The following is a 23435-nucleotide window of genomic DNA, read 5'->3' on the forward strand; positions in this document are numbered from 1 at the left end:
TACAGACATATCCTACTGCAGAAGCGCCCTATTATAGGCGGTGTAGCATAAAATGCCTCCTTATAGTTCATAGCATGCATACGTGGGTTATCTTTTACTAATCTTGCTTCCATCTAAAGCTGTCCATAACCCACCAGGTCATACTTTTAGGACGATCCCTGAATCTTGAGTCTTACATTCCTTTTCTTTTTCTCTCCTTTCTTTCTTTCATTTCTTTCTTTTCTTCCTTGTCTTTTTCTTCTCCTTTTCTTTCTTTCTTTCTTTCCGAAAACTATAAATTACTATTTATTAGACTGTTCACTTGGTACAATAGTCTTTTTGTTTATGCAATTTAATAGTCCAAATAGTCTCTAATTCATACAAACTATATATCATTGAAAGGAGGATTCAAAGAGCTTTTCAACAACCTATAACAACACTTATGATTCATCAGATAAGGTAATTAAAACGTAGGATGAAATCAGTGGCAAAAAACTATATTTACTGTTTATTTAGTAAGACAGTCTTTTTGTTCATACAATTTAATAGTCCAAACGATCTCTAATTTATATAAACTATATATTATTGAAAAGAGGATTCAAAGATCTTTCCAAAATGTTATAATAGCACTCATTATTCATCAGATAAAGTAGTCAAAATATGGGATGAATTCAATGGCAAAAAACTATATTTACTATTTATTTCATAAAACAGTCGTTTTGTTCATAAAATTTAATAGTCTAAACGGTCTCTAATTCATACAAGCTATATATAATTGAAACGAGGATTCAAAGAGCTTTCCAGAAAGCTATAATAGCACTTATGATTCATCAGATAAGTTAGTCAAAATGCAGGACAAATTCAGTGGTAAAATTGTAAATATTATCCAACTTTTTGCCATGAACAAAATCGCATACATAGATATCCCAAATGATAAAACAACATTTCTCAACTTCAAAACCATTATTGATAACATAGAGCCAAGGAACCAAAAGCATAAAATATGAAACATACCAAAAATAATTCCACTTACCTTGTTTCAAGCCAATCCTTACCAAGTTGGCTCCCTTCTCTTTATCTTGCTTCTTTTATCACCGAAACCACCTTAAATCAACACCAAAACACACTAACATATTCATATAACATGCATCCAATATGTATAAACATAGGTAAAGGGAAAAGAAAGAGATCTTTTAGTTATCAAGGCTTCCAAAGTGCTTTCTTTTTTTCTTTCCTTACTTTGTCTTACAAAACCCTTTCAAATCCTCTTTTTTTCTTCAAAAAACAAAGAAAATAGCATGAAGAAGGTCGAGCTTCTAGAATGGATAGGAGAAAAAATGTCTCAAAGTAAGGTCAAAAGACATAAATATCTCTGAAATGTACCTGAGAGTATTACAAAACATCCATAAAAGGCAAACCTTTTGACTTTATGTAATAATGGACACCATTATCATTAGAACCCTTTAAAGACATATGAAATGTGTAGAAAACTGTCATCAATGAAAGATACAACAAAGAAAGTGTTAAGAATGAACATCAATTCAAAAAAGATCTTAACTTAGCAAAAGTAGGGGAGGAAGGCACTACCTAATAAAATGTTTGGTTTGAAAGCTAGGGTTTCTTCAAAGAATGCATAAGGAACACTTATGACTTATGTAAAGATCTAACAACTCATTTATAATCAATTGAGGAAAAAGCAGGTGAACATCCACATCCTTCAAAGCCACTCCTGAGTATTTGTCAACCATTTACTCAAAATGGAAAAGTCTGGCCCTCAAGACATCATGACTTTTGAAATGACTCAACTAACATGCGATTCATGTATGCAACAAATTAAGTGCTCATCATCTATCGCTATTGAGCTACTTCGAACCTTGACTGACCACATGCAATTAATTTGTGCAACATAAGAGTTTTAGTAATGGTATTTACACTCCTAAAATTGAGGGGCAATTGTTAGGCTATCAAAAATCTTCCTTGAAGTTAACTCTCTCATAAAATGACAAATAATGACAAACGGATAGCAACTAAAAAATTGCGACCATCATATGACAACTAGAATGGTGCAACTAAGTAAGTACTTTAAAGGATCAAAGTTTGAGATGAATCAATTGTCTTTTTTCTTTAAAAAATATGGTAGCGATGAAACTCATCTGAGCTAGATCGTCCTTTTAGAATTAAATCAACCACATCAAATAAGTCAAATATATTTTTTTTTTTTTTAAAAATATGGTAGCGATAAAACTTATCCAAGCTAGATTATCCTTTTAGAATTGAATCAACCACATCAAACAAGTCAAACTTTAGGTATAGTGATCGACTCTATAATTATTACATCAGTTAAGTCAATAATTTAATTTTGAAATATCATCTAGAGATATTTGAACCTATAGCCTCTTACGCGTGGACCCCCTCTATTGCCGTTCAAGCAATTCCTTGGAAGCATGAATCAATTATCTTCTAAAAGCCTTGTAGCTAGATATCTAGGCCACGTTTGTCCCGACCTCAACAATGAATCAACACTAAGTAGAAGTTTTCTATTATCAAGAAATCAACTTATATAATTTAGCAACAGTCAATAAAATGTACTTATTCCACCAATCATTTTGGAAGCCGCCATCCGATTATGACTTTTAATTACTACATTTTCTAAAATATAATTCTCTTACAAAATAATTTCAGTGTGCTCCATTCTCTACTGTAACTTCCAACGATCCAATTTTAGTCACATCAAGCTAGACCATCGTATTTAAGATGTGCACTTGGCCCTTTCTAAGTAATCTGGAGTTAGTTTAGTTGTTTAGTGCAATGTTCAATATTTTGTAAATATTTTTCGATCGCCAGTCTTTGGTTTCGACTTTATGCCTCCAGACCATTCTCATTATCGATCCAAATGAATTACATATAGTCTCTCCTTAGCCGATTGGTGGTTTGATATACATTTATTTGACGCCTACCAGACTACATGTGCATTGGTATAGGAACAAAATTAGTAGTACAACACAACCTGCTCTTATGTATGGTAACCCCTTTTCTTCTAACCATTCTATTTAGTTTCAAGACTGTATATATATGTCTATTTGAGGTTAAAGCAATTGTTTCAAGTCCTCCATTAGTTTTGGTCTTTTTCATCTCTTTTATTTTTGTTCTATGTTTGCTCCTAACCATATGCTTTCTGCACTTAGATGTTTTCATTTTTTTTGTTTGCTTCGACTTAGTTTATTTCTGTAAAAATGATTGTTAAGTTTGATTTAAAAGCTTCATAAATCGACTCAAATCAACCTCTATCAGGTGGCAAAGTCGTTAGAGATGCCTGCATCTATCATTTTTTACGACGAGGTAATCCCATACTTTCATAACTGGAGGTAATCTTATGAGGGCGGTTAACGCTACATTTCCCACATGTGCGGGGCTTATGGAAGATCGAAAACATATTTGAGTCTCCTAAAATTTTCCTAAATAATAATAATAAAAAAACCAAGGGCAGATATGTAATTACATACTAGGGCCACTGAATCATTAGGTTTTATCATCCCCATCTTCATCGTCAGGTCCAAGCCAACTTATTTGTTCAAGTATGAGGCTTTGCTCTCAGAGAAAGAAGAGAAGCTTGCTGCTCCCTCTCTCTGATGGACAGTGAAGCCAGTGATTACACCATTTTCACCACTTTAAAATTTTACTTACCAAGAAAAAAAAAAAAAAACTAAACAAACTCACTTTCTCTCTCTCAATCTCAATTACTCTGATGGGGCTGTGACGATTGTTTCTAAATCTAACTCAAGCGATCAGGCAGTTGAAAATCTTTTCTCATCATGTCGTGGCAGCTTCTGGGTATATTTAGAAAGTGCTTCTTGTTGTTGCCATGGTGGTAAAGTTTCATTTTTTGTCTGATAAAATCCGAATCTGAGCCTCATTATACGGTAAAAATTCGATCTTTTATTTATTTATTTATTTATTTATTATCATTTCCACAAACCAAAGTTTCCAAAAATTACTCAAAGTTTCTCTCTCTCTCTCTCTCCATCGGATGAGGCTGTGATGAAGGTTTCAAGCTTTGTGTAGGACTCTTTGAGACTCGTTTCTTGGCGGGGCAACGTGGAGACAGATCCATCTTGCAGCCATGGAACTCCTCAAGGTTTCCCTTTCAGTGCTGAATCTGAGCCCCCATATATCTGCTACTCCCATCAGCTTATTTTTGTTTTGTGTCTGTTATCTTGTTTTTTTGTTTGCTAAATTGCAAAACTAGCATTTTGGGAGTTAAAAGATGAGGAAATTCTCAGGTGTATGAGAGGCACTCTCTTTGGCTTTCTGAATCCAAATCCAAGGTTTCAGAACTTGAAGCAGAGTCAAGAGAGTTCTCTTTGGATTCTCTAGTCGGGAGACAATGGTATTTTGGTTTTAGCTCAGGCACTTACCAATATGAAATAGGTTTACTGGAAATTTAGAAGTATATCAACATGTAGTTTTTGTTAAAAGGATATGAGTAGAATGCTATTGAATTTGACCTAAAACTTTTTAGCTGAATCCTGAAGCTACATGACGCCAAAGGGTAAAGCCACTTTTTCTTTATTAAGAATTATAAAGAATGTCAAAATAAGGAAGAAGAATTGTAAGTTATAGACCAAATTCAAATGTTGATCAAATGCTCTATTTTATCTATCTGAGGCTACACGATCCTTAGAGAGGTTGTGGGACAAAAATCGAGTTCAATAAGCCTTACAAATCAACTTCTGAATGCCAACATTTCCACATCAGACAAGATGAAGTATAGGTATTAGTGACCAACAGAGAGAGCAAAGTAATTACCGTGACTGGCTTTAGAGAAACACAATTCTTCTGAATGTTGGATACGCCAATTGATCTTGATGTGGGAGGAGGAACAGCGTTTGTACGAGCCCTGAGCTAGGAAACCGGCCCGGGCCATCACTGTATGAAGTGTTAATACTGGCCACAGCAGGAAGTGTTGCATCAGCAATTTTTTCAGAAGCAATGGATTGAGATCGCTTTTCAGTGGTAAGTTAGCCGGAGGCATCTCACCAAGGAAACCCCCACTTCTACTAGGGTGTATTTTATAGGTCAAATTGGCATTGTTGTGAACCAAGTACTTTTTCCTCTGTTAGCAGGTAATCGTTATGTCAAGTTTGGGACGGGCAATTTATGTCTTAAATTTTCTGCATCTAATGAATTTCGTTTGCAGCTTTTCCCGACTGTGCGTATCTGATGGCATTAGCAGGAAACTCAGTTACAATTCTATCTACACCCATTGCCGTATGGTTGTGGAATGAAAACATTGTGTCCATTCATTTAAACTCCAATGTATGCAGAGGTATTTGCACTATGCATTTCTCTTTCAACTTTTGTCGCATATATAGTATAACTTTCTCTACTTGGGATGTGACAACTGCATCAGCATACTTCCCGATCTCCTCCAGTGTCATATTGGGTGCATCACTTTTATAGCGTTGAGCTTTAAAACGCGTTTATAAGCATTGAACTTGGACAAGCTGAAGGGTCAAAAGAATGGATCAATACATTGCTTGTCAAAGGTAGCATTACTCGGGGCGTTGATGCTGGGTGGATAGCATTCTAAGCAAGTAGATAATGTTTTAGAACCTTTTATGACAATAATCATTTAAAACTTTTAAGTACACAGAAAAAATTCTTTTAAGAGAAAATCAGTGCTTACCTAATTCCATCAAAACTCCAGAAACACCTTTTGTCTTTGCGAAACTCAAAAAAATGAAGTCACAAATTTACCCCGGCTGCTGAGTTCATATTGAAGCGTGAACTTTGTTTATTACCATGGATGTGTATTGGAGCTGAAATCATAGTAGTTTGACATAAGTAATGATGCTAGAAGAAGATCACTGAGAATGAGAAGTTATTGGAGAAGCTTACGTTTCCAAGACTGAATCTCGCTCCATTTGAGATTGAAAATGATTCCATTGTCTGTTTGAATTGCGCCAACCTTAGTAGACTTAACAAGAAAGAGGACGTCAGAGTTGTTTCTCCCATGAGGTTCGGCGAGTCTAAGCAGAAGCCAACTCTTAACTTTTTGACATTTGGACTGAGCAATCAGTCATGTGCGCTTCATCATCCGCTGCTTGCTGATAAGCAAGATCAGTGCAGCCGGCTTAGATCTCTCTTACTCCATTATGTATTATGACTCGAAGTTTTGCTGCAAAGGCATAGAATTATGCCAAAACTTTCTAACAATTATTATGTCATAATTTGCTTTGGAATATGTAAGACTAGTATTTTACATCTCTAATTTGTAATTACAAGTTTATTAATAAAAACTGATCGGCATAGGGTGTGTGTGTGAAATTGACTTAACTCTTTAGGGGCCGTTTGGTTATCGATTTTAAAGATTACCTTGATAATTTATCTTTTATTCCCTTCTTTGGTTTGTCAGTAATAAAATATTACAGTAATCTTTTATTACCTATGTTGACATGACAGGTAATATAGGTGGTAATCTGATTACCACCTTTACCTTAAGTATTTAAAGATTATTAAGATAATCTTGATTTTATTATAATTATATTAGTATTTATTAATTTTTTGAGACAAAAATAAATTTATTTTTAATTAATATGACAAATAATATAAAAAATATTTAAAAATAATTATATTTAAGGACATTTAAGTAAAATAATTTATTAGTAATATTTTATTACCTTTAACCAAACACAATAATTATTTATACCTATCAAATTTTATCAAACATAATAATCATTTATACCTAGTAATCTTTTAAGTAATCTATCTTCAAGATAATCTTTCTATTTTGGTAATAAAATATTACCCAAACCAAACGCCCCCTTAAGGTTTATATAGGTATAATCAAACCCTAAATTTAATACCAAAATACCCCTATTTCCTTTTACATAAACCCTAATGTTTTATACCAACCAAACTTTACAAAGTTCAAAAACTTTTATTTTCACACCTGCTTCCAAATTTCAACATTGTGATTTTGAAATTAAGAAAGAAAATTCTTTATATCCAAATATTTAAACTAACATGAACTCAAACTATCATTTTTTGATGATTGTGTGTTGAATTAATTTGATAAGTTTGAAGTATATTTCAAAATTAAAAAAAGATAGAAAGAATTGAAATGATATTCTTCTCCTAGATATATGCTAGGGTTTAGATGGTATTTTGCACATGCAAGTTTTCTTTTTTTTTTTTGAAATTTTATCATGTGGAGGGCAAATTAATATTTTACTATAGGGATAAATCAATATTTTCTAACATTTGAGTTGAAATTTTATTAAGATTATATTTGTACATTTAGTTACGAAATTTTTAGTTAATTTGATTATAAAATTATATATTACCGTTGTAGAATTGATTGAAACAACAAATTTTCTTACCGTTTTGGTTCGTTATAAAGGGGAATGGATGAAAACAAATAGTAATAGAATGAAATACATTGGAGGTGAAGAGAAAGTAGTAAAAATCCTTGCGAACATGACATTCAAAGGATTAATTCAATTAATGAGCAAATGTCTTCATATTGATTATAAGTAGAACAATATTTAAAAAAGCATGAAATATCAAAAGTAAAAGATCAATCAAGATTATGGATGATGAAGATGTTGATTGTCTGATTGGTCTTTCTCAACAATTAATATAATCCATTTCAGTTTATGTGACAAATACCTCTAAATTAAGACATGCATCTCTTGAAACCACTAACATTGATATTCAACAATTGCATAATAATGTAGTAGATGGTGATGGTTTACAAGGGATTGAATAATCGTATCATTAAGAGAGAATACCATAAGTAAGTTGAGCCCCACATTAGAATATTTCCTATGACAAAAAGGAGATACCGAACAAGAAGTATGTTAAGGATGTTGTAGCAATGGCAAGAACAGTCAAAATGTTGTAAATGTACACCATGGTTATTAGAAATAGCAAGCAACACAATAAAGTAATACTAGAAATTAATAAAGTGGTTTACATACCTTATTGTTCAACCATTCTCCCTTTTGAAAAATGGGAGGCCAAAACATTGCCTTAATTATATTATTGACAATGTATACCTCTAACTCATTCATATCAATAATGTTGTTATGCTATCTAAATAATGCTAAGTCTTACTTTGTAGTGGATAACATAGATAGAGTGAGTATATACTTAAACCATTGGCCTCTTGATTCAATCGATCCATGCACAGACTACGGATGATGAGTAATTTCTTCACCACCTTACCATGAATCATGGATAGTGACTATTTATGCATGAATTATAATTACATCACCATACACTGGTTGAGTGTTTGGTGAGTCCTAGTAGGAAAAGATATCAATAATGGTCTCCCTTTTAATGCCTAGGTACGTTGAAATTTCAAAAAAGTAACAAGTAAAATCTATCATAAACAATATAAAGTTCAACATTGATATTTACTTACATTGTCGTTGTTTAGACATGTGGTTGTTGGCTCCTCTTGGGAATGAATGTTGATAACAACATCTAACTCGACATTCTATAACAACAACAAATAACATGAGTCAAATAAACTATACGTTATAAGCAAGTTTAAAGTAACAAAACCATTGGACCTTAAAGTTTTGATGATAATAAAAATGTAAGTTCAATATGTTAATATGTCTAATGAATATATGAAAGTATTACAAAAATGGACAAAGTGTGAAATTTGCAAAGTAGTCCTAAAGCAAAGAAAATATAGTCTTGCCTCTCTTGTGAGCAAGTTGTGCGTTAACCATTCAGTGTTCTTAAAAAAAAATACTCAAAAAGTAAAAGTCTGGTATGTTGTTCATCATCTAGTCGTGATGATCAAAATGTCCCAGCTGTGTCGTTGTTGCACATGTCCCAATCGTATAAACTATCTTCCAGTCATGACTGTTGTGCTTCATCCCAGTTGTGTTGTGCATCCCAAATTCCAACTGTGATATTCATTTGTCCAGTCATGCGGCTCGATCAACATTCAAGTCGTGCAAATATTTGTATAGTTGACTGCATCATCATTTTGCTCAATCAAGTAGATCAATGTTCTAGCCATGCACTTCATGGGTAGAAATTCAAGTCGTACTCATACTATGCACAAACAGTGCCTTTGCAGTTCAAGTTTCTGGATTTTTTTAATAAACAAAGAAATGACGCAAGCCACTTGTGACAAGAATTTGGTGCCCATGTTGAGTGCATTTAAAATTATCCATTGCAACTCTGATTAAGATTATCTTTAGCAATTTTTTTAGTTGTTTTTCAATGGCAACTCAATCTCAACAGAAGCCTACTCAGCCCCATTAACTGGCTAGCTAACTCTATAAATTGAGCTTTGTTTGAAGAAGGCATGGTTAGATTAAAAAAAAAAGGGATTATAATTTTTTATCTTCATTTATTGCTTTCTCTTTCAAGAAAATCTCTCCCTAAGCTTTTGTTAAACTTTATTGAGGGAACCGGTGCACTCATCTTGTATTTACAATCTTAAAGAGGCATTCAATACTTTTATCTCTTTGTAATCAAACCTTTTGGGCATAATCTCATATCAACTAGTGTAGTGGGCACCATTCCAAACAAAGTATGTGTAAAATTTTTTTAAAGAGATAGTGGAACTCCAAGGCAATTTGCTTGGAGAAGTAGACGTAGGAGGCTTGCAAGAAAAAAATTTCAAACCACTCTAAATTAAACTATTCTAGACCTTAACTTTTTAATTCTTGTTTGGTGTTTATTGATTAATTGCTTGAGTTGTCCATTTACTCTATAATGATTATTCTCACTTACGTTCTATTAAATTTTATTGTGTGATTTATTATAGCCATATATAAATTTGGTTACTAAGAAAGAATTTATTTGACATTTTTAAAGAACCTATTCAACCATCCTCTAAATTCATATTAGCCATTATAAAAGGAGTTTCACAGTTGGTATTAGAGTTTAGACTCTAGTTTTATTAAAATCTAATGATTTTTAGAGTAAATGATCTTCTTTCTTAATGGCTAGTACATCTACTCCCATTTTTGCTAAGAGACAATGCACCATTGGACCACCCTTATTTTATAGAACAAGTTATACCTAATGAAAAATTAGAATGAGGTTTCATGTTAGGCCTATTGACTTTAAATTATAGAAAATTATTAAACATGATTATTTAGTGCCAATAGACCCTTGGATCAATGAACCAAAAAATAAAATGGATTTTAATGATGAGGATGAAAAGATGATGAACTTAAATGCTAAAGCTATTAACATATTGTTAGTGGTATCGAATTTAATAGGGTATGGGCTTGTGAGTCCGCTAAAGAAGTTTGGACCATACTTCAAACTATACATAAAAGAACAAGCCAAGTTAAAGAATTAAAGATTGAACTTCTCTTCTAGGAATACAAATTATTTGAAATTAAGTTTGGAGAGAACATAACTGACATATATAAGTGGTTTTCCAACTTAGTGAATGATCTCAAAGGGCTTAGAAAGAGATTTGAGATAATTGAACTGATAAAGAATATTTTGAGATCATTACTAGATTCATGGACCATGAAGGTAATGACTATTGAGGAGTTCAAGGATCTTAGCAAGATAGGAATAGATGAGCTCAAAGGAAGTCTCCTTACCCATGAGATGAAGGGGAAACTAAAGAAAGATGAAGTTAAGGCTAAGAGAGATATTGCATTGAAGGTTATGAATGAAAAGGAAAAGGAAGGAAACTCTTCCATGGATGAAAATAATGTGAGTCTCTTTGCTAAAAAGTTTAGGAAATTCTTATAAAAATCAAAGATGAACAAAGGAAAGGGCTTTCCTGAACAAGGGGGAAAAATAAGGATGGCAAAAAGAGCAACAATGAGATAATTTGAAATAAATGCAAGAAGCTGGGTCATATTCATTAAGATTGCCCAAAAAAAAGAATAAAAAGGAAAAGAGATTCAAGAAGAAAGTGTTTACTATTACTTGGAGTGGAAGTGAAGACTCAAGTGATGAAAATGAGTCCAAGGAAGAAATGGCCAACATATGTTTCATGCCCAAGAGTGATTCAAAGGATGAGGTAAATGATTCAAACTTATACTCTTTGCATGAATTACAAGATGCATTTGAAACCTTGATGGATGAGTATGAAAACATGGAAGCAAGATCTAAATCATTAAAGAAACAGTTAATTTGTATTAAAAAGGAACATGATATACTCATGCATGATAATGATGAGTTAACTAAGAAAAATGATGTTGTTAGAAATGAAAAGGATTCATTCCTAAAAGAATTAACATGCATGAAAGAGAAACAAGAAGAATTAAAGAAAAAGTTATCAATTCTAATGAATTATTCGAAAAATTTAAAGTAGACATTAAGGGGTTGGATGAGATTCATGCATCTCAAAGAAGTAGTCATAATAAATAAGGAATAGGCTATAATGGAAATAACGATTTTTCAAACTCATATAGGTCTTTAAAGAAACCTTAAGCATTATACATGAAATGCAAATTTTGTTCATTCATTAGACATTGTCCAATTTGGAATGGTAAACCCAGTAAAGTAAAGAAGGTTTAGGTTTCTAAGAGGACACTTAAAACTAACATTGATTGAAACCAAGACCATTTGGGTACCAAAAAGTGAATAGATGAATTTATCTTGTAGGCTTTCTTGTAATCTTTCTTGAGGTCCTTTAGCAAGTGGTACTTGGATAATGGTTGCTTAAGACATATGATAGGAGATAAGAGTTTATTTTCTCATTAAAGGCTAAAGATAGAGGTAATGTCAACTTTGGAGACAACTCCAAAGGAAAGGTGATTGGAATCAGCATTATAGGTAACTAACTCTTCATTCTCCATTAATGATGTTTTGCTAGTTGAATGTCTTAAACATAATTTACTTAGTATAAGTTAATTGTGTGATATAGGCTTCAAGATTAGTTTTTATTCTTTATGTTATGAAATTGTTGATACTAGCATAAATGCAATTACGTTCATTGGTCATAGGAATTTAAATGTGTATATTATAGACTTGTATGACATTGCATCTAGAGACCTATGTCTCATGTCAACCAAAGAGGAAAACATATGACTATAACATAAAAGATTAAAACATGCAAGCATTGATGTTCTTCAAAAGCTTTCAAAAAGAAACTTAGTAAAAGATTTTCCAAAATTAATTTTCAAAAAGAATCATGTCTATGATCCTTGTATGAAAGACAAACAAACAAGAATTTGCTTTAAATCTAAAAATTGTGTTTTAACCTCAAGACCCCTTCAACTTTTACATATGGATTTGTGTAGACTATCTAGAACTACAAGCCTAGGTTGAAAGCATTATTATTTTGTAATTGTTGATGATTTTTCAAGATTTACTTGGATTTTGCTTCTTGCAAATAAAAGTAATGCATTCCATGCATTTGTTCCATTTGTTAGAAAATTACAAAACCAAGTAGGTTATGCAATTACATGCATTAGAAGTAACCATGGAAAAGAGTTTGAAAAGTTGGATTTTGAATTGTTTTGTAATGAACATGACATTTAACACAATTTTTTTGGCACCTAGGACCCTTGAATAGAATGGAGTTGTTGAGAGAAAACATAAAATATTTGTAGAAATGGCTAGGACCATCTTGCATGAAAATGATTTTATTAAGTGTTTTTGGGATGAAGCCATTAGAAAACTCTTTATGAGTTATTCAAAGGGAAAAAAAAACTTAAAATTGCATATTTTCATCCATTTGGGCATAAAGGTTTTGTGTTAAATAATGGTAAAGATAACTTAGGAAAATTTCATGTCAAGTTGGATGAGACAATTTTCCTAGGTTACTATTCTTCATCCAAATCATATAAAGTCTTCAACAAGATAACTCTCTTAGTTAAAGAATCTATTCATGTGGCATTTGATGAACCTTCCAATTGTGTAAAAAATAGAAATAAAGATGAAGTCTTTAAGTTCATATAGCAAAACTTGCCACTATGAAATATCTCCTTTTTGTAGCAACAACAAAAGATTAGGAACTACATCAATGGGACGTAAACAACCCATTTCTTAATGACGATCTTGAAGAAGAAGTAATCACAAAAGTAGACCAAATATCACATTTGGTGTTCAACTTCTCAGCTAGTTCATGGGTGATCCTCGATAACTTCACATACATATGACACTTTGGCTGGTTTGATACTTGAAGAAATCTCCCACACAAGGCAATTTCTTTCCTTCAAATAACTTTCTTACCCGTTTGGGCTTTTTGTTGTTAGGATTAGGCAACGTGTTCTACTAGTTGACATTTTTTGATAGGATTCATTACATTTTTAGGAGAAGCCCTACTATTTTTAGGTCTAAAAAGCAAAAGACTATTGCCCTCTCCACCATAGAAGTAAAGTATCATGTCGTGTCTCACATAACTAAAGAGATCATATGGCTAATTAACCTATTAAAGGTTTTACTTGTCCAAGTTCCTCAGCCAATCCATTTGTTATGTGACAACAAGTCTTATATACATATTGCATCTAATCTTATTTTTCATGAGCCAACCAAACACATTGAATTGGGTTATCATTTTGTTCACAAAAAGTTATAATAGAAACTCATACTCCTTCAACATGTTCCTTCTGATCAATAATTGGTGGAACTTTTCACCAAAGAATTAAGCAATTTCTAGTTCCATAATCTACTTTAACATATTGGGATCTCTTGCATGCACCCATTAGCTTGAGGAGACATAAACTTACCGAAAATATCCATCAAGGCAATCTAATGTGTGGCAACCTTTTTTCAGCTTGAGGGAGGTTGTTGGAAATATCAAATATTTATAGTAACTCAATCAACCAAATTATTTGCATAATATATGGAAATATGATAAAATCTTCTACGATAGCCAATCTTCCTATTTTTTTTACATGACATATCTTCCCTTGTTCAAAATGGTAAGTTACCATTGTAGTGTAGAAGGAATTTTGTAGAATTTACTCTTTCCTTGTAATGTATATATATGTACTCTCTTTGTATTATTGATTTACACAATGAAAAAATATATATAATTTAAACTTTGAAGTTCTTCAATTATCAAAGCAAACACAAAATTACTTTTCTTATTGTTCTAGGTGATCTCTATGCTTACATAATCTTAATAAATCTTCCCTCCAACAAGGTGTCTAAGTTGAAGAAGGCTTATGCAAGTGAGGTTTGTCAAATCAATTTATTCAGTTGGTTGTTATCTTAATTTTGTTGTTTTTTAAATTAATGCCTTTTGGCGTTATTTAAATCACCAAAAATAAGATCATTTAATTATAAGAATGATTTATTATTTTTTTCAAGAGAAAAATAAGTAAATTTTTTTTGCTTTAATTTACGAAGAAATGCCTAAGCACAAAACAAAGCAGACAACCAACTGCATGAGTAATATTATATATACAAATAAATTGTACAAATTTTTATATACACCATAATGTGGTAGTATCTAATTAGATAATTTTGAAGTAAGAGAAAAAATAATTAATCACATCACTTAATTGTAGGTTGTCACATCAATTTATTTGAAATAATGGATATGTTTCATTTTTGTATCCAATTCTCTACCTTCATTTTTTTATCTTTGAAATATGTGAAATCCTTGTTTGATAAAATGTTGATTTTATTTAAGTGCAATGAGTAAAGAGATGAAATCAATTCAATTGAAAGATTTTTTATAGGCCAAATGACACTTGTTCACCCAATGTTTGATGAACTAACAAATTCTCACATTTTAAACTTGAAAAAGTCAAATGCCTACTCATCCGTCAAAGTCAACTATTAGATTTAAAAATCAAAGTTTGTTTGTGTTATTTTAAGTTATTTTGTTTCCAAGATTTATAATATTACAATGACACCACTATTAAACTAAACTATGAAAATATTGTAAGGGTGTAAATGCATTTTATAAAAAATTACAAGGGGCAATGAATATTTCCCTCCTATCTTGTTTAAGAAATTGTAATGTTCAACCCATATATTTTGAAAATAAATTATACCCTAAATAGTTTGTAATATGACATTTATATCTCTAATTTGTTGTGTTATGTTTTTTTTTTTAGTGTAACACTCATTTTTTAAAACTATTAAAGAACATATTGTAATTATAAAAATTTTTAAAACACCCTAAGCATTTTCCAAATTTCAAACCCCTCTAAAAATTTCAATACCGCTCCTAAATTTTTTTGAATTTATGATTTGATCTCAAACATAAGATTCTATGTCTTTGACACCTCTATCTATACTTATACTATAATTTTTTTTATAATTTTTAATTAAAAGTAACATAAATTAGGATATAAAAATTATTTTAAAAATTTAGAGGCAAAATGTTATTTAACTTGAGAGCCTTTTTGCCTTTTCATTAATTTTATAAAAAATTTAACATATTATGTTAACAAATTTAATAGGTTGGTGGGAAATTAACTATTTTAAACTTAAAATATAAGAATTTGTCATTTTATCAAACCTTTGATTATCTGACCATTTATATTAATGAAAGTAGTGACTATGTGATTGTGAATATGTATCAATGCCAAATACATTGTAACCATATATCAAAGCCATAAAACCAGTTCATATCAAACAATATAGTGAAACAAGTTAAGTATAAAACTCACAAGGACTAACTATTTAAGTACTAAAATTATGGAATTACTTTTCTTTCATATAATGAGAAAATTTTATATAAACCAAACTATCATGTAGGGCTAAACTGACTAGTTAATCTAAAGTTTAATGTTAAAATATTATCAAAAAAAATTTAAACTCTTGCTTTTATACTTAGAATCTTATCTTTTGTTAGTCAAACTATCCTTTAAAGGTCGAATAACCTATTTTAAGTTAAACTTATTAAAAATTAAGAATTGGATTAACTAATTAATTAAACTTAAAAAAAGGCTAATTCAAACAACAACTAAATCAAATACAATCAATGGCACATGCATAAATCTAGCTATGCAGACCAAATTGTTAATTTTATGCAATTAAATAGATAAATTGAATATATAACGGTGAAATTTCTTAATTTATTGGTTATTGTATCTTTAGATTATAACGAATCTATTCTATTTAATACATTCTTATACTTTTTATAAAAGTTGAATTAAATGAAATGTATTAAGATTTGTGAATGTAGCTTATAAAGTAGTCACAAAGAATCGAATTTTATCTCTAATTGATTTTACTTTATGATGTATGATATTTATGAAGTTTCACCTAGTATATATCAGATGCTTAAACACCCACAAGCATTACAAACAATATCATGCAACTAAGCAATATTCAGTGCATTCAGTTATACTAAAATCTCACAATATTACACTAACACAGTCTTAGTACAAGAAGATTAGTCCATAACTAAATCAAAAACTAAAACCATCATTGACAGGAAAATTTTCGTAAAAACTATGTATGAAAGGAAGGAAAGATGACTCCTTCTTCTCAACCCACATGATATAGCCAACAGAGTTAGGTCTCCTTTGCTTCTTTTCAAACCCTAGCTTTCAAAGTTTTTGCTAAATAATAGAGTAAAAATTGAAAAATGCCCAGATTTCCACTGTCTCTCCAAAATCTGCAAACAAAAAAAAAAAAAAAAACAAGACAAAATTTATGTCTACAATAGAACGAGCAATCTAGTCAATGGAAAACCCATTTTGACCTTAAGCAATGACTATTATGTTAGTTGTTCCTTTGACTGTTAGACATTCTATATTGATTTGTTGATTTAACCTAGAATGCCCGCTGTAAACTTCAAGTTAACGTTATTTCATTAGGAATAATATTGTTTCTCTGTCCATTAATCATTTGGTCTTGAATTGGAGATTCAATCTGGAATGCCTACTATTTTTTGGGAACCCGTTCTTCCTTGAAGTTCTTATCATTTTTTTATTGAACTTACTTTTCTACCTGCAAATTGGAAAAAAACGAAATTAGGGTTTAGAGTAAAATAGACCAAAAGCTATTTTTTTTTTGTTTAAAAAAAAGAGAGTACACGAGAACATTATGTGTATGAGCTTATCAATCTTATATACGAATTACTCGGCTCCACTCTGATATTGACTCATCTCATTCATAATCAATTTTTAAAATTATAATGGTATCCATGTATTTAGACATTTATATAAGTTTTGATCTTATTTAATCATATAATTGGTTTTCAATTTTTTTTGTTTAGATATTGACATAATTTGAAACGTACATATATATTATGTTATTTATACCCAATACAAGAAAAAAAATTTAATTTCTTATGGGTAATGCATTCTATATTGGAAATGATTTTTTTTTTTAACGAGAACTCTAATTTGAGTTGAATCACCCTTTTTGAACTGAATTTTATGAGTTGTGTAATAATATATGGAGCTAATAAAAGCACTAGAATTACTATCGACTTTTGAAAGATGTTGTATGAAAATCGTTTATTCCACTATAACTAATATTATGTAAAGTTAATGATTTTGGGTTTACTTTATTTTTATTAGAAATATCGTTTAAAACTAAATTCATCTGTTTTCTTCAGATAACATTAAATAAACTCCTGTAAAAGGTTTTAAAATTTTGTAGAAGAGTGTTTAATAGTTGTAAGAAGTTTTCAGGTGAATTTTCTATATTTATAAGTTCTTGTGATTGTATAATTAAGTGGTTCAAGTAACTGGTATTTTAGGTCGAGGGTCAAGCCACGGGGCTGTATTGGGAAACTAAGTCACAAGAAAACCCAACCCAACCCTACCACTACTGTATCTCCTCAAACAAATCGAATTAACAAAATCTTAAACGTAATATAAAAGTAAACAAACAAATTAATAAATAAAACAAAACAAGAAGCCAATTCATTTCTAATCTGAACTGCCACAAATTCATTTTTTTAAATCTTGTTGAAAATTAAAATATAACTAAGATAAGCTGATCCATCACCCACCAGCGGACTTCTTTTCTTCTAACTTATTGAATGGAGAAAGATTACAGCAACAAAATTACACTAAAATTATATAATAATAATCTTCATTCATGCCCCTTTCTTTCATTTTTATTCATTTTTCCCCCTCATTGAGACCTCCAATACTTTGCCATTTCAAACCCATTTTTGCAATATTGATAATCCTCAATGGCTTGCTCAATTTCAGCTTGTGAATTCATCACAAATGGTCCATATTGCACCACTGGCTCATTCAATGGCTGCCCTGCTATCAAAACAAACCTCAATGCCTTTGAAGATTTGTTCCAAACACTTACCCCATCGCCAAGACTCAACACTAACGCATTATGAACCGATAATGGCGATGAATTGATTGATCCGAACACGCCTTCGCCTTCGATTACATAAGCAAATGCGTTCCATGATTCCGGAATACTTTGATGTACTTCAGCTGTTGGTTTCAGAGTAAAATCTAGATACATTGTTGGAGTTCTAGTGTAAACAGGAGATTGAACTCCCATTGATTCTCCTGCTATAACACGAACTTCTACCCCATCTTTCTCTGCTCGTTTGATGTCCTCACTTTTAAGTTCTTGGTACCTTGGCTCAATCCTTCAACAAATTTTTGGATTAATCATGAAAATTAGTGATTATAGCATACAAATTACTTAAACTGCGGGGAAAGGGGCACATCTTAGTGATAAAGGTAAAGGAAAAATTGATTGTGATCTGAAAGTTGGTAAACACATCAAGCAAGAACTTTATTGAAAAATTGCAATTTGCTTACATTTTATCTTTAGAAGAGAGATTGATCCAAAGTTGTAAACCCCATTGGATACCTTCACCAGCAGCCATTTCAGAATGAATTATGCCTCTTCCTGCTGTCATCCACTGCACCAAACAAAATTAAAAAAAAAAAAAAAAAACCATTGATAACACAGAAAATTATACACATTTTTTTTTTTTTGTGACAAATGTTATGAAATATAATTTACCTGAACATCACCAGTCTGAATTGTTCCCTTGTGGCCTGCAAAATCTTGATGAGTAACCTTTCCCTAAATTCCATCAAACTTAAATTTAGATTATAAAAATCCTATTAATTATCAGATAAAACTATGAAAAAGAAAAAGCTCGTTTACCTGTAACATATATGTAACAGTCTCAAAACCTCTGTGTGGATGATCTGGAAATCCAGCAGGAGGGGATGCTGAAAAAGACCAAACACAAAAAACACTCAAAAATCACAATACCCAAATCATTTACCCTTAATATTTTGTGAAACAATAGATTAATCCAACCATACCTGCAAACTCATCCAACATTAAAAATGGATCCAAAAGTTTCAATTCACTCCTGAAAGCCGAAAGAAAAAATACCCAGATGACAAAACATCAAGAAACAATAAAGAACACAAATGAAATATATATGAAAACATGAAGAACACTATTTGATAAAAGGATGGAACCTTCCAATGCTTCTTCTAACAGCAGCACCATCACCCTCTTGTTGAGTTTTGGCAGGAACTTTCTTGACCACCATTCTTGGCCTGTTGAAAGGACTTTGTGGATCGGATTGAGACATTGTTTTTCTGCAAAAGGGAGGGATAAAGAGATTCTTATGTGCCTTGAACAAGTTATTGATAAGTTTCATGAGAAAAGGGGAGGAGTTAGAATATCTCAGGAAATGATGAAGCTTATTGTGCGTGCATATATATATATATATATATATATATATATATAACTATAGTTGTTGCCTCTAGACTTGTCGGAGGCTGTGTGGGGAAATGAAATGTTTATTTTGAAAGTGGGAGACACGTTCTCACCTTTGGACCAATGTTAATGATGATGTCAAGCTAAGCTCATCATGATGGGGACTCTGAAAAATCTTTTTCATTAGTAACTTATTATTATTATTACTTTTCTATTCAAATAAAATTTCACCATTCGAGTCCTTTTCACTCAAAAAATGTAGGTAAGTCTATCGATGTTTAAAAAGTATATGCATTTAAATAAAATCAATTTTGATAATATTGAAAAATCTCATTAAAACTACTTTTTATCAATGATATATTCATCATTAAAACCATGTTGTTTATATTATTTGTATATATTATACTGTTTTTTATCAATAAAGTTACGTATATAAATAATTCAAATAATATTATATATATATATTTTAAGTATATAAATATATATACATTTATATATGTTATCATACGATTAGGTGTTATTTTATTCTTAATTTAAAATTACTCAATTATATGATAACATATATAAGTATATATATATTTATATATCTAAAATGGGTATACATAGTTTTACTAAAATAATATGTATAACTTTATACACAAATAATGATATATTATCATATAATTAGATATTGTTTTATCTTTAATTTAAAACTAAATCATTCACATGATGATATGTAATTATTTATATACAAAATTATACACATTATTTATAAGTCAAAAGACTATTTCATACCCAAGGTTTGATGCAAACTCAACTTCTCACCCACTAACTATTGAAAATCTAAATACTCATCTATATGTTAAATTTCATAATTGTTGCCAAGGGTAAAATCTTCTTTTAACTAAAAAAATTAAAACTTTATCATATTTCCCCCCTAGGTTTAAAAACTAACATTTTTTCTCACCCAAAGTTTGAAAATCGATCATTCCCCCCATAAGGTTTCATTTAAACTTATCCTTCTTTGGCGAGCTTTCTCTGACTAATAGTCAACCTCCTTCCTTTGTTGCGAATGACCACCGATACTAACTGTAACTTCCTTTGTCGCTAACATCCACCAAGACCAGCCTTTCACCACGATTTGTTGCCAACAAATCACAACAAAGATTGACGCGAAAAAGCCAATCTTTGGAGTCCTTGGTCTTCTAGAAACTTTGATTGGAGTTTCTCAAAGACCTGCATTTTGCACCAATCTTCGTCATGATTCGTTACAAAGGGCTGGTCTTGGTGGATGTCGATGACAAAGGAAGTTGCAGCTAGTATTGGTGGTCATCCACAACATAGGAAGGAGGCTGATTGTTGACCAAAGAAAACTCGTCAGAGAAGGATAAGTTTAAATGAAACCCTAGAGGAAAAATTGTCACTTTTCAAACTTTGGGTAAGGGAAATGTCAATTCTAAAACTAAAGGGGGAAAATATGATAAAGTTTTAATCTTCAAAATATTTTTAGCTAAATAATGATTTTACTCCTGATAGTGACAGTGAAATTTAATGAAGTATTGGTATTTAAATTTTTGATAGTTAAGAGATAGAAGTTAGACTTGTATTAAACCTTGGGGGGAAAATAGTCTTTTGACCATATTTATATACATAACACTACTTTTTTGTCATATGTTTTTCTTCTTTGATAATTTTTTTAATAGTTTTTTAATTTACAATAAATATAAGATTACAAGATAATCATTATATGTCTTCTTTCAAATTTGATTGAATTCACAAAGCTTCTAAATTTTAATAATATAATTTGGCCAAAGACTTATTCCCGCCCAAAGATTACTCCTTTCTCAAGTTTTCACTCCTTTAACTTTTGATAAAATTTTTATCCATTTATGAATTGTTAAATTCGTTAGTTTTAAAGATAAAATCATTATTTTACCTTTAAAATTAAAAATAAACTAAAATTTTGTCTTCTTTTTTCTTTTAAACCATAAAAAATAATAATTTCCCCCCATGCCAAGTTTTAAAAAACAATATTTTCTCTTTTAAGGTTTACTCTTCAATCTTTAACGGCTCCTCTAGTGGTCTCTCGCTTCCAACATGTTCTCTCCCTCCCCCTAACTATGCAACATCCCCACAGTGCTTCTTCTGAGAAGACAATCATCTTCCCAGATGAAGTACCCTGGGGACACCATGCGATTGACTAGGGGGAGAGAAACTGTCAAGAGAGAGAGACCGTCGGAGATGGTGTCAAAAGAGTAGCTGGAGATTGAAGAGTAAAGTCTAGGGAAAAATGTTTTTTTTTAAACCTTAATCTGAGAGAAAAATTATTATTTGTTAAGGTTATGGGAAAATGATATAAATTTTAAAACTAATGGATTTAATTAATTTTAATAATTTATGAGTAGGTAAAAAAGTTTTTAAAAGTTAAAGAGTGAGATTTTATAAATGAGTAATATTTGGGTGGGAATAAGTCCTTTGGCCTATAATTTGTCTGCATTTGAGTTATCCATTTGGCCAAATAACTATTTGCCAGCCGGTTAAAAAGCTTTTTTTTTTTTTTTAAATGATCCATTTTTGTAACATTTGCAAAACATATTTTTGAATAATTAAAAGATTTTTTGTTCGTTTATACAAATTATTATAAATGATAGATTTAAAATAATTTAAACCCTTAATATAATTTATCTCAACCACTTAATAAAAAGTTCATAACAATCCCCTCCAATTAACCCAAAAACAATGTACTAACAAGTTCATCATGTTTACTAAAGGATATCATTAAACACACTTTTTAATTAAAAGATAACAAGAAACATTTGACTTGTGTTGTTGCGTCCTTAAGCAGAAAAATGTATTCTTATAGCAAGCTAAACCATATGAAATTGTGTGATTAAGAGAAGGTAATAAAACTCAAAGGAAAACGATTCAAAAAAGCCCAAATAAAACTATAAAAGATGATGAAGAGAAAAGGAAAAAGAAACTCAGAAGCAAGAAATCATTTACTGGTAAGGGTGGTAAAAAGAGAAGAAAAAGCCTTAGAAGCAAAATAATAATATATTTGTAAAATAAATATAACATAGGAGAGAAGCGAGATGGTATGAATATTATGAAAGGAAGAAGGGAAGAAATGATTGCCAAAGGTATATTGATAGTGGGTTTTGGATTTTGAAGTGGATAATGGAAATTTTAGACATAAGATTTGTGGAAAGTGAAAAAGAGGTAGAAGGATAAACATGAAATTAATGAGAATAAGAAAAATAAGAGATTAAAAAATTATTATTTAAGAATATTTTTATCCCTTCATTAATTTTACACTAAAATTTTAATATTTTATTAATAAAACTAGATTATAGATAGGAAAAAAAAATTAAATTAAAAGATAAAAAATTGTCATTTGGTCGAAGTGGGAAATGTCATTTGGCCAAACTATTTCCCATAAACACATTTTATATTTGAATGTCGTATGAACATGATTGTGACAATTTCAGTTATTTGCACAGGCAAAAGAATCACATTATGATCATAATTTAATATGCTCACATTATTGCCATCTAGAATCTTTTACTTTTTTATTATTTTATTATATTTGTTATATCTTATTTTTCTGGACTTTCATAACCATGATAAGATAAATATAAAATAATAAATTCTAATAAATTTAATAAAATAGCTATAGAGTAAAAAAACTTTGACCTATCAATGAGAATATCATCCTGACACTAAAATATTCAAATAACCCATTTGAAAGGCGTGTAGTGTGAGCAAAATTGGTCAATTCTTCACGCGTTATATTGATATAAATACCTAATAGAATAAAGTTAAACGAATTTATCTTAATATATAAAAAAATGTTTTGATCAATGTAATATACATTTTCATACTTAAATTCATTC

At 30.6% G+C, this 23435-nt stretch overlaps 1 protein-coding gene and 1 long non-coding RNA gene across 3 annotated transcripts; one reads left to right on the plus strand and one right to left on the minus strand.

Annotated features, from left to right (window-relative positions):
* The first annotated feature begins 3197 nt into the window (after positions 1-3197).
* LOC123196551 lies at positions 3198-6306 on the plus strand. 2 transcript variants are annotated; one of them, XR_006497705.1, is made up of 3 exons: positions 3506-5102; positions 5177-5305; positions 5390-6306. It is a non-coding gene; the product is annotated as an uncharacterized LOC123196551 (long non-coding RNA). The 2 variants fall into 2 exon arrangements; XR_006497704.1 differs by having other exon boundaries at positions 3198-5102; positions 5177-6306.
* Positions 6307-17743: 11437 nt separating this feature from the next.
* On the minus strand, positions 17744-19560 carry LOC123195852 (pirin-like protein). The gene is made up of 6 exons (XM_044609714.1): positions 19320-19560; positions 19158-19207; positions 18994-19061; positions 18847-18909; positions 18639-18742; positions 17744-18463 (listed from the first exon to the last, which is right to left on the minus strand). The coding sequence occupies exons 1-6, from the start codon at positions 19502-19504 to the stop codon at positions 17980-17982; spliced, it is 954 nt and encodes a 317-aa protein (XP_044465649.1). The 5' UTR covers positions 19505-19560; the 3' UTR covers positions 17744-17979.
* Between the last annotated feature and the right edge of the window lie 3875 nt (positions 19561-23435).

Source organism: Mangifera indica, chromosome 14 (genome assembly GCF_011075055.1).
Source record: "Mangifera indica cultivar Alphonso chromosome 14, CATAS_Mindica_2.1, whole genome shotgun sequence".
In the NCBI taxonomy this organism is placed as follows: Eukaryota; Viridiplantae; Streptophyta; class Magnoliopsida; order Sapindales; family Anacardiaceae; genus Mangifera; species Mangifera indica.